The following is a 13,092-nucleotide window of genomic DNA, read 5'->3' on the forward strand; positions in this document are numbered from 1 at the left end:
AAGCTGGAGAAAAAGATCAAGGTACAAAATATTGTAATCAAAAACATGGTCTTTGCAACTTGTTTTGTTGATGATGTGGAATTTTATTCCGAGCTGGATTCCTTCAGGAAGGTTCACAGCTAAATTGAGGTGTATTGCGAGTAGAGACAAGTTTAACATGTATTTAAAAACACCGGGGACTGTTGCTCAGGTTATTTTGATAAGATAAAACAAGTTTGGGTAAGACAACCTAAGATATATAGGTATTATTATCAGTTTTAGTATTTGCTCCATGCTGAAGTGAAGCGGAGACAGAGAGGATGTTTAAGGAGAGCACTAACCTGTGGTGTCATCCCGTGGCAGAGATACAGGATGGGCATGTTGTCATTGTCAGGCCCCTGGTCCAGACACAGATCAGTCTTCAGAGAATTTTTCAACTGGGGAAATGCACAAAGAAACAATATTTTGGTTTTTAAAGTCAGTACTATGACTGTGTTTACATGTGGCACAAGCAGGTAACACTATAAACTAAATGAAGTTTGTTATGTTACCTTTATATCCTTTAGAAATATGTGCTTCGATCAACAGTAGTATCTAATTTCTACAAGGTTCACGCAGCGAAGTGCCGAGCTTCCATTCAAGCCTGTCATAATTAAAAGACAACTCGATGCGCTCTTTTCTAGTACAGCTTGATTTATTCACCTCCCTTAATTTATTGAAGTAGCTACAAAGAAAACTGAAAAGAAACAAGCGAGAAAAAAAAGATTTTGCTGTCCTGCAGAATTACAATTGTACTCAGAGGGAGAATTCTTGACCAACCTTAAGAGTTTAACTAACTGAGCAAAAAAAGGCAATTATTTAAGGTGGTAAATTACATGTCACTTTATTACTCCGTCGATTGATCCTGGTACCATTTTATAATGTTTGCTGCAGCACAAGTGTCTTTTCTTTGTCTGAGAGAAGTCCTGTTAGTTCTTCAATTTGTACTCCAAATGTGTGAAAAATCGATGGTGTACGGAGGACACTGCTGACAGTGATATTTTCTGTGCTGTTTTGTATGCGTGGTCAGTTTTATTTATTATGCTGGAGCATGTATGGATTATGATGCTTTTGTAATCCAAAGTACTACATGTCAGAGTCTAAGGAGCTTGGAAAGAAAAGCATCTGGACTTCTTTAAGTTGCTTGAAGACGTTTCACCTCTCATCCGAGAAGCTTCTTCGGTTCTAGGGTCAAATGGTGAAGAGTCCCAGATTTAAGCCCTGTGGGAGTGTCCCCCCGAGAGGGACAAAAGGACCCCCTAATGATCCTTTACCTAATCACACGAGCCAAGGTGTGAAAACGGGTGTAGGTCACAATTAGCCAAGGTTTCGGGTGAGCTCACTGTGAAACCTAGCCCCACCCTATCATGTGATTTCCTGAGGTCAAATGGTCCAGGATGTGAGTGATCGTTAAGGTGTCTGGGAAGGGATCTCAAAACTGGATTGTAGATGGCAGACAGTTGGTGTTGCAAGCCACCGCCTCTGTTCAAAGATGGTCGTTCACAGTGGATATAGATGGCTTCTTTCACTCCTCTTTCAAACTATCTGGCTTCTCTTTCCAAAATGTGAACATTGGCATCCTCGAAAGAGTGACCTTTGTCCTTTAGATGCAGATGGACATGTCAGAGTACTACATGTTTGATCAATAAGCCAAAAACAGTCCACGAACAGAGCGAGGAAGCTCTGTTCAACTCTGCACTGCATTATTTCTTCTTCCACAGGGGAGGAAATTATTACCCAGACAGTTAGTACTTCCTGATACGATATGATATGATATGCTTTTGCTTCTAAAATATTTCTACAAAACTGTGTAAGTTTGGAGCTAAAAACCTAGAAAGACAAATAAGAATTACACTCACTTGCCACTTTATTGGGTATACCTGTTAACAGGAAGCTAAAAACATGAAACATGATTGTATAACTTGAATATAACCAAAATTGAACAATTGAAGGTTGGAAAAACATTGCCTGGTCTGATGAATCTCAATTTGTGCTGGATCAGTCAGCATTTGATCAGTCAGAATTTGTTCTGAACAACATGAAAGCATGGATCCAATCTGCCTCGTATCAATGATTCAGGCTGGTTTGATAGTGTGTGGGAAAATTCTTGGCAAAATTTAGGCTTCTTAGTACCAAGTGTACATCTGAGGAATGTTTCCAGCACCTTTTTGAATCTATGCCACATATGATTAATGCAGTTCTGAAGGCAAAAGGTGATCCAACCCAGTACAAGCGAGATGTAACTAATTAAGAGGCCAGAGAGGTTTACATCCCACAGAAACCATCTAATACCAACATCAATCATACATCTTCACTGTAACTCACAGAATATGAGGTTTAAAGCATAATTACAGGAAATACAGAGGAAAATGGACGTGAGTGGGTCGAAAGATCTAAACATGAATCATATTCTGAATCCTCTTAAACTAATTTTTACTCTATAAAAATGTAAATCAGAACTGTTACGCTTCATGAACATGACTCAGATTTTGAGGCCCAGAGGGTTATTCATGTTCGTCATGACAAAGGTCGGCAAGATTGCAAGATACAAAGTGCACCGCAGGGAGCTCAGGGATAGTGGTTTGAGCAAGGAGTGAATTAGGCAAAGATGTGAGATCAGAAGAACACAGTTGCTCCGGGGATGTCTACTCGTATCTGATAATCAGTAGATCCACAGGCAGCACATGGCCACATCAACAGCACAGGTCTAAACTATTCTAAAGCTATAAAAACAATAAATATGTAACAGTAAGCGACACCTATGGGAAAACAGTCACGTTGAACCATCGGGTCCTTTAGCTTTTGAAATATTATGTATGAAACATGTTTCAGAAAATATGTGGGTGGAGTATTGTTACAAGAGAGATTTAAAAATGAAATCCTTCAGATTTGATTGGACTGCTCTAATGTGTGCACAGCAAATACAAAGCTGGATAGGAACAGAAATTAGATAGGGAGAAATAAATAGACCTGAAAAACGTGAATTGAAAATGTGAGGACATTTTTGGCTGTCGAAATAAAAATGATCAGCTTACCACTTTGGTGAAGACTATGAACCCATGCTCAGAGGTTTAAAACACTAGAGATGTGTCTTATGATTGAGCAACATCTTGTTTCTGTTAATTAATGCCGCAACATGACAACAATTAAAAAAATAGCCTACAACCCAACCCGATATCACTGCAAAGCGTGTAACAGAAACACCGGGCCACCGTTTCCATTTTATGCTTTGCTTCTCGAAAGTGTGAAATGGACACGCATGCAGAAGTTGCCATAACAGCAGGCGGAGATAATATATTTAAAGCCAAGAAGTCACTAATGAGCAAGGAAGGTATGAAATACATTCCAGGGTCCTTAATCACTGCAAACAATTAAGATAGGCGGCTAATATGTATTTATAGGGCTGTGCGATATGACAAAAATCTCATATCCCGATATAAGACATTTATCGTCCTGACAACGATATAAATCACAAAAATGTAATATTTTCTGTAAATTCTGTGACTCTCGGGCAACTCGACTTGCGTGAAGTTTTTCCAGCTGGGTGTCCTTTACCTGGATTCGAGTGTTTTAACGGATGCATGAAACTATACATTTTTAGACATAAGTTGTAACGGCCACCATTTTCTTTCAAAGTTTGAGTCTAAAGTTTATTTTTTAGCACCTGACAGGTCTTTTTCTTTCTTTTTTTTCTTCTCATCCGTACACTCTCTGCATACTTTTTTTCAGTTTATTTTGAAAGGTCTCAACAGGATCTTGAGCTTTATTGTGAAAGGTTTAGTAGAAAACAAACAAGTGGACAGCAGAGCCACGCAATGGTTTTACCATCGTTGCTAACGACAACATGTAAAAACAGGCGCTTGTCCGTGTCGTTATATTAAATATAAGAGAAAGAGAGAACTTTAAGAAATTAATATAGCCACTACAGTGACCATCAAAACGATGAAAAAATATTGCTGTAAACAGTTTTGTTTTATGACACCACGAAACAAACGATAGCGTATTAGGAAACGATAGAAGTTTTCATATCCTCATCCGATATATATTGTTATATCGAACAGACCTATGTATTTAGATGCTAATGTGTTAATAATGTCTGTTTCAATTCTTTCCTGTGATTATTTTCATGTTGGCTAAAAATAAAATGTCTCCCTCTGCTGGTACTGCAGCCTACTGCAACTTATTGTGACTTCTGCATGGAAATGGACATGGTGGGCTAGTGTGCCTATTACCCATTTTGGCCTGATACTGGGTTATACAGCCAGAGGTAATTCATCAGATCATCAGTTTATCCAGTCTTTTCTTTTATGACCAAATACCTGTGAACAAACAAATTTTCATTCATTGCACTTTTGACTTTGTGCTAGGGCAGATTAGCGAACATTAGGCTAACATTAGCTAGGCTAACATAGTGAATGTGATAAACATCACACCTAATAAACAGCAGAATTTGCAGTTTTATTTATTGTTAAAAAGTTTGTGATTCCCACAGCTTCATACACCAAATAAAGCAGCGGTCCCCAACCTTTTTTGTGCCACGGACCGGTTTATTACGGTGGCCCCTAGAGACAAAGCACGTACAAACTCCAAAACACTTGCAAACTCCAAAACACATGCAAACTCCAAAACATTTGCAAACTCCAAAACACATGCAAACTCCAAAACACTTGCAAACTCCAAAACACTTGCAAACTCCAAAACACATGCAAATTCCAAAACACAACGGAAGTGCTCCAGGACGCTAGGGGCAGTGTTGAGCTTTTGTTACCTAGTAACTACACAAGCCAGGATGTACCAATGACCGGATTTGGGGTCTGCAGCCTTAAAGGCCGCGTTTTAAGGCCGATTACGTCACAGCGACACGACGAAGCCTGTCCCAATTCAAAGGCTGCTCGAAATGCGGCCCTCAAATGCGTCCTTAATTTCCCTGAATTTTAAGGATGGGTCGTGTCGCTACCCGATCCGTACCGGAAACCCGATCCGTACCCCGCATGCGCGAAAGGTGTCTACTTCCGGTCGTAGCGTTTTACGATAGTGATGGGTCAGAGTATCTGTTAAGATGTTAAGAATAATGAGTAAATCTTAAAATGTTTGCAATAATGAAGCATTTCAGTACAATGTAGACAAAAACGAAAAATAAAAAGATAGTTATGGATCGGGACTCCCCGATCCTTACTGCGCATGTGCAAAGTCGGACCGTACAAATTGGGACTACCCGATCCGTACCGCGCATGTGCAGAAGTTTTCTTCTTCTTCTGTTCGTTTAATGGCAGTTTACTCCCCAGTGTACAAGGATACTGCCACCTGCTGACCGAGCGAATGAACCCTATTATAAACTGAATTGGCGTCATTACAAACGTGTGTTAAATTTGATTTAGTGATAGTCGAGTGTGTTTATGCTTGTCTGTGTGGAGAGGATTGACTGGAATAGTGATGATGATGTCGGCTATCACTGTCAATTGTCAGTAAACACTTAATCTGGCTGCTGAATCTTCACGCGACACATTGCTAAGTCAATATTATTAAGTCTGTAATTAGGCGCTATTCTTCTTATTTTACGGCGCTGTTGTTCAATCGGGGGACGCTCTCTGTTGAGGAGAAAAGCATGAATTTGTTTGTATACGGATTATCCATTGTTTAAATGTCCCGGTAGTCGAAAAGGAGGCAGAGCTGTTGAGAAATGCTAGGAGCTAACTGGGCGCTAACCGTATCATTCAAATATATTGAATGTCGCAATGCTGGCAAAGAGAGGAAGTGACGTAAGATTTGCGCATGCGGGGTACCGATCGGGTTTCCGGTACGGATCGGGTAGCGACAGGTCGCTGTAGCCTTCATGGCCCAACATATCCCAGATTTCATAGCGCGGCTGTGGTGTGGATAATTTTGCCGAAAAAAACGGCGGAAGCGGAGCCGCCGAAGAGTAAATTTTCAGAAGTAAGTACTGAATATTATGTCACTTATTTATGCGCAAATGTTTTTTATAATGAAGAACATTAAAACATTACTGTTGGCCACATGTCGGGAAAGTTATGTGACATTAGCGATGTTTGTACTAACTTGGTTTTAAAGCCTTTACTTCAAAATATACGCCGTTCAATAGTTGACTTTAATACAGAGAATGTGATGATTTTATGGATAATTAAAGTCAGTCATATATCCACAAACACAACAAGCTGAAAGTCAGTGATGCTGCTTGGTTTGCAGTCCTGAATATCACAGCGCAAGCAGGATTCACTGCACTGTTAATGTTAGCTATGTTATATTGCTGCCTCTGTTCGGTGGTGTCGAGCCAAATGGAGTTTAACGTGTGTTTGAACGAGCTGACGGTTCACTCGTTAAGCTGAAAGAAAGATGCTTTAATCACAGGAGTCACACATGTTTCCACTGTACCATCTGGGAACTCTTCTTGTTTCGTAATAACACAGTCCTCCTTCTTTTGTGCTGTTTTGTAGCAGTGTATACACCTGAGACTGTCACCTGTCTGTCTGTCCTGCACTCTCTCTCTTTTTCTTTCTCTCTGATTGTGTAATAAAAGTATGAACATGTATTTATAAGTTACACTTGTGTTTGAATCCTGCAGCTTATCACGCATTTGATTTCCATGTGTGACAACTGCAAGTGTCCAGAGTGAGGACAGACTGAGGGACTCACTGCTGCACATCATCTGTGAGGCTTTGCACCCCTGATGATCCACCAGGACTCAGCAGTGTGTGAGGAAGAGGAGGAGGAAGAGCCAGCAGCAGCTGACAGATGGAGAGAATAGACAGACTGTTCCCTGTTTGTGAAGGACTGCTAGGAAAGTTTAAATAACTAATTGTCTGTCCTGAATCGTTCTTATTAGGTAATGTTCAAATAATTTTATCATTCCAGTGTTTGTACTCAGGGCCTTCAAGTTACACACTATGAAAGGAAGAAACAAGTTTAATATTCAGAAACCTAAAGTATGTATCAGCAGCAGAATGGAGCTAAAAATAAATGTTTGTTTCAGTTCTATGAAGCTTTGAGTATTTTGGATTAGTAGCAGTGCTGTGTTTGTTGCATCATATTGCTGTAATTGTTTATATGCTTTATATATTCTGAGGTAAGTTGATCTATAGTGTTACATCATATTCTATAATGATGCTATGTGTTTGTATACTTTCTGCCCAGTTTGACCCATTTAGCAGAAGTCAGCCTGTTTAAGGCTCTGATATCTATTCTGTATGACTTAAAGCAGTTATGACATGGTCTGATTTTCTCACCCAATAAAGGAATATTCAATATATCAGTCTACTCTTCATTTTATCAGAAACAGTTATCACAGCTCATATAATTTCTTTTTACACACGTATGTAAGCAATGAGCCAAATTTAGTAATGCCAACATACTGAAGGAACAACATTTCTCTCTTATATATGATACACCTATATATGCACTGTCAAAGATACTTGTCTTTGAGTGAAGATTTAAGGTGATAAGACCTATAAATAACTGCAACTTGAATCTGTACTGAGGCTCAGTATTTGACACAGAGTTCATGTTCACTGCTGTAATAGCTAATAATGATTAATATAATAACTATAATATTGGCCATATTATATTTACATTACCAAAGTGATATGACTTTAGTCTCATGAACAACATTAGCTAATTGTTATTTACTAACTAATCTTAAATGACTGTTCAGTACAGAAATGAAGCCCAAAAATCATGTTTTACTGTCCTGTGGTCTCAACCTCAGATACTTATCAAATCACACAAAGCTCTTGTAGAAACAAACAAACAAATGAACAAAATATGTTTTCCTTCATTTCTGTCAAACAAAGTTGTATGACACGTTTCCAGTGGTTAGTATCATGGTTGCTAGGCAACCTAGGAAGCGCGACAGAGACTAGACCGTCCCATACAGGCTGTCTCCCAATTCAGGGTCTGCAGCCTTAAAGTACGCAGCCTCAACGATCCTCAAGGGCCGCGTACTTAAAGACCGCTAAGGCCGGAAGTGCGAGGCTTGTGAAATGGGACGGTCTAGCCTCCGTTGCGCTGCCCAGGTTGCCTAGCAACCATGATACTAACAGCTGGAAACGTTTCATACAGCTTTGTTTGACAGAAATTAAGGATAAAATCTTCTGTTCATTTGTTTGTTTGTTTCTACATGAGCTTTGATCATTCTCTGTAGGATTAAGCTCAGCTATTTAACAGCGTATATTTTAAAGTAAAGGCTGTAAAACCAAGTTAGTACAAACGTCACTAATGTCACATAACTTTGCCGACATGTGGCCAACAGTAATGTTTTAATGATCTTCATTATTAAACATTTGCACATAAATAAGTGACATAATATTCAGTACTTACTTAAGTTTACTCTTCGGGCACCCTCATCCGCCGTTTTTTTCGGCAAAATTATCCACACCCACCGCCGCGCTATGCATTCTGGGATATGTTGGGCCACGAAGTCTACACCGCCACGTCCTTAAAATTCAGGGAAATTAAGGACGCATTTGAGGGCCGCATTTCGGGCAGCCTTCGAATTGGGACAGCCTTCGTCGCGTCGCGGTGACGTAATCGGCCTTAAAATGCGGCCTTTAAGGCTGCAGATCCTGAATTGGGAGACAGCCACAGACAAACTTGCCGTTTATTTTGCAAATCGAGCTCAACACTGCCCCTAGCGTCCTGGAGCACTTCCGTTGTGTTTTGGAATTTGCATGTGCTTTGGGGTTTGCGTGTGTTTTGGAGTTTGCAAGTGTTTTGGAGTTTGCAAGTGTTTTGGAGTTTGCATGTGTTTTGGAGTTTGCATGTGTTTTGGAGTTTGCAAGTGTTTTGGAGTTTGCAAGTGTTTTGGAGTTTGCAAGTGTTTTGGAGTTTGTACGTGCTTTGTCTCTAGGGGCCACCGTAGTTTATGTCCTATTACAGGCATGGCCCTTTAAGGGTGAAGCCTGATGGGAAATGTATTCGGGATGTGTGCAGCGGGACTGCCCTAGTGTGTGTGTGGAGAGAGAGAGGAGAAGGGGAAAAAGTAACGGTTAGCAACAGAAGAGACGGAAAGAAACTTTTTCACTGTTTCAGCCCACTGTACGCGGTGTGTTTGTGCCTTGGAGAAGAAATAAAGTTCGGTGAAGCAGTTTTCCTACGCCTCCTTCGATCTTTTTACTAGCGGAGTTGACCTGTACAGTAAGCTAGTTGCCGGCTACGAGCCAGTCACGGAACCTTCAAGTAACTGCCAGAGGTTTCCTTACTACGGTTCAGGGCCGCGGATCTGGCGCGGTAACAGTCCGACAATATTTTCACAGACCGGGATTTAAGGTGTCGTGGATAAATACAACAAAATAAAATCAGTACCGGTACCAAAAACAAGATGTATTAATAATACATGGGAAAAGACACAGGGAAACTGAGTTAACGATAAAAACTATCAAAAAATAACGATAAAAATTGATAAAAACCCCGAAAACCATAAATTTCACACCTGAGCCTCAACTCTTGCTCTTGAAATAGTATGTAAAATGAACAGATGTAATAAAATTATTAAAAGTAAGCCCCAATGCTCAAGAGGTATGCAACCCACAATGACTTCAAGTTCCCTTTAAGTCAATTCACTCAGTACAACACATAAGTGTGGGATATCATATCCTCGCGTGTCATGGCTGAAGAAACCTTTATTCATGCCTTTAAGGCGGATGACCTGTGATGACATACGCACAGCCCCACCTGCACATATACCCGCTGTTCACCTCACTGAGAATACCTCTGCTGATTTGGGCTAGCTAGCTGCTGCTAGTTAGCTCCGTTGTCTGCCGACTTGACGCAGTTGGAGCGCTAACTTCGACTTTTCTTGTGCAGCGTTTTGCTTTGCGCTTTGGAATGGACTCCAAACCTAAGCGAGCAAAGCAGAAATCTTTTGTCCACCCCTGTCCTCAGTGGTGCGGTTTCTGTTTGCACAACAAAGACCAGCACGATGCCTGCCCTGTCTGCCTGGGGATTGTCCATGCTAGGAGAGCACTGACGGAGCTGGAAGCCTCTGCATTTTGTCACCAGCTCTGGTGCTCAACCCTGGAAAGATGGGTGACGTTTGTGGAGAAAGTGCTGGGATGGACGGCTGTTGCAAGGCATGACACTCTCCTCTCCAACTCTGGGGCCCTGACTTCATCCGAATCCGAAGATGGATTAAATCACCCAAAAGCGATATTACTAAAACGTGGGACCAATACATGAAATAAAATAAATTTCCATCACAATAGGTTAACCCTCTGAGCTGTGGAATTGAGTGGAGAAAGTGGAGACACTGCTTTTCCCCCTCTGTTGCCGCCCAAGAGGCACCACTTAAGTTCTGTTCAGGTTGTCAGCCCCAGGAGGCGCTGCACTTTCCTAATACCGTCTCCCAAGCAAAAACCCCTGGCACACAAAATGTCTCAAGTTGTAACTCCTGGTTTGGGTGTGTTAAATGTTCAGGTGACCACATCAAGTATTCCCGCTGTTTTTCATTGTTGTGCCCCAGGAAAGGTGCCTCCAACAAAATGTGTTAATGTACATGTTACCATGTTACAATCGACAATGCCACACCAGCAGTGCTGCAGGTCATATAGCTGGCTCCCTCAATGGCATGCTTGCGCCACCTCCCCGTGGGTGTTGCGAACCGCAGCTATGGGTTACAGGTTCCAATTCTGTTGATGATTCTCGTTTCCGCAGAATCATCAACACTACTGTTGGCAACGAGGCAGCAGTGATACTGAGAGAAGAAATAAATGCGTTATTGCAGAAAAGAGCAATATGGTCCCTGCTTCGGAGACAGAAAATGTTATTTTGTTGTTCCGAAAAAAGGGGGAGGGCTTTGTCCCATCCTCGACCTCCAAGTCTTGAACAAGTATCTATGAACGTACAAGTTCAAGATGCTAACACTCAGACAGCTTTTGAATTAAGCCGGCCCAGGTGATTGGTTTGCAACAATCGATCTAACGGATGCCTATTTTCATGTGGCTTTACATCTGAACCACAGGCAGTTCCTGAGGTTTGCATTTGAGGGCATAGCCTATGAATACCTGGTTCTGCCGTTCAGGTTGTTGCCTGTTCCTCGCATCTTTGCAAAATGTGCGGAGGCAGCGCCCGCACTCTTCAGAGAGAGAGGAACCTGCATCTTAGCCTATCTAGACAACTGGGCTCGTAGCTTGCTTCTGGCAGCAAGCGGCGACACAGCTGTCACTGGTTCTGTCACACATTCAGACACTGGGTTTCTTTGTGAACTTTCAAAAGAGCTCGCCAATCCCAAGTAAGCAGATTTCGTTCCTGGAAATATGCTTGCTTTCCAGACATACACGTTTGTTGCAGCACAGAGTGGCCTTGTTTCATCGCTCACTGCCCACTGTTCTTCTCCAAAATCGACCACGATGCACCCTTGGGCATGGACGGGCTGGCGCACCAATGGCCAGATGTGCTCCTGTATGCATTTCCCCTCTAGTTCTAGAGAGATTGCGTTGGCAGTCTCTCTGATTCTAGTGGCCCCTTAGTGGCCCACAAGGTTGTGGTATGCAGAGATAATCAGTCTGCTAGCAGCAAGTCCTTGGCAGCTTCCTCTCCGCAGGGACCTCCTCTCCCAGGCAGGAGGAGAAGTGGTTCATCCGAGCTCAGATCTGTGGCACCTATATGCTTACCTGCTGAAAGGTCAAACTTGGTTAATAGGGGCCTGCCACCTAGTGTGGTGGCAACAATTCAGAGCGTTAGGGTCTCATCCAATAGAGGCTTCAAGCAATGGTGCCAAGACTGCCACACTCTCCCATTCTAGTGCTCTATTGTGGATATTTTGACATTCCTGCAGGAGCTGCTGGATAAGGGCCTTTCATTTTCTACAATTAAGGTTTATTTAGCAGCTATCTGCTTGTCATATTGTTTTTTTTACAGGGTGGCACCAGGTGCACATCCCCTTGCCATATGTTTTTTTAAATGGGGTTGTCTTTGGTGCTGGAGCCCCTTTGTGGCTCCCCTTTTGAACCCATTGAGTTTGTGGATATATAATTTCTCTCGTATAAGACTGCATCGTTTCTCGCTTTGGCTTCGGTGAAGCGAATGGGTGACCTTCATGCTCTCTCTGTGCATCCCTTCCACACACAGTTCTCTGCTGTTGGCCGCAAGGTCGTATTGCGTCCGAATGCTGCATATTTTCCCAAGATCATGTCTGCATCTTATAACTCAATGGAGCTTGAGTTGCTCCCCTTCTTTTGCAGCTGAAGAGCAGAGTCGTTGTCCAGTGCACTGGATTATAGAAGCTATCTCACTGGCGTACAGCACCAAGGGTCTCGCTTTGCCCCAAGGAATGAGAGCTCCAGGGGAATGGCAACCTCATGGGCTCTTTTTAAAGGTGTATTAGCTTTATTTTGATACCAAGATTGTTTACAGAGAGTTTGTAATTGCAGAGAAATACTCCATTCATTTTGGCCATGTCATTTTCGAGTAGGAAGCTCAGAAAGACCTTTGGGTAGGAACAGGTTATACAAACTGGATTTTATGATGTGTTCTGTCATCTGACTGAACTGTATACTTTGCCCCCCTCCAATTGCTTGAATAAATAATCAATTTGGTGATGAAGACTAAACTGTGGCCATCATCTTTTAGATTGTTCATATTACAATAAAGGCAATATCTTGTGTACTTACGGGCTATACTAGTGTATAAAAATAACAGATCCATGGGGCCTATTTTTGTGGCCAGTAAAGTAAAAACTTAGAAGTGCACAGATCATTAAGGAGAGAGTTACTTTTAATCGATGTGGCTGGTAATTATGCATGATGAATGGGGCTATTCAGTTAGGTGCATTACTAGAAGTAAAAGTAGAGGCACTGGCAGTTCCTTGGCAACTTTATAGGTAAAGATCCAAATACACACCATTAGCTATAATTCATAAGCTAGCTGTAAAGTGTACTTGCTTATGTTAGTGCATGGCATATGGCATGGCAATGTCACATGAAATATCAGCTTTCTTTATCTCTCAGTAGTGTATTTGTTATGCATGTGGAGGAGTGTATACCTTTGGGGAGACTCAAATCAAATCAAATTAAATCTGTTGGGCTGGGTTAACTAATCAACCTAAATCACATTTGATTGTATACA

At 41.7% G+C, this 13,092-nt stretch overlaps 1 protein-coding gene and 1 long non-coding RNA gene across 2 annotated transcripts in view; one reads left to right on the forward strand and one right to left on the reverse strand.

Annotated features, from left to right (window-relative positions):
• galnt18b (UDP-N-acetyl-alpha-D-galactosamine:polypeptide N-acetylgalactosaminyltransferase 18b) overlaps positions 1–13,092 on the reverse strand; it is a 98,718-nt gene that overhangs the window by 14,897 nt on the left and 70,729 nt on the right. Inside the window, exon 9 of the mRNA XM_085178839.1 lies at positions 321–416. Within this exon, the coding sequence (XP_085034965.1) occupies positions 321–416 (96 nt within the window). The remainder of the gene's footprint in view (positions 1–320; positions 417–13,092) is intronic.
• LOC146525653 (uncharacterized) lies at positions 4,572–6,649 on the forward strand. The gene is made up of 2 exons (XR_014877075.1): positions 4,572–4,962; positions 5,837–6,649. It is a non-coding gene; the product is annotated as an uncharacterized LOC146525653 (long non-coding RNA).

Source organism: Neolamprologus multifasciatus, chromosome 1 (genome assembly GCF_963576455.1).
Source record: "Neolamprologus multifasciatus chromosome 1, fNeoMul1.2, whole genome shotgun sequence".
In the NCBI taxonomy this organism is placed as follows: domain Eukaryota; kingdom Metazoa; phylum Chordata; class Actinopteri; order Cichliformes; family Cichlidae; genus Neolamprologus; species Neolamprologus multifasciatus.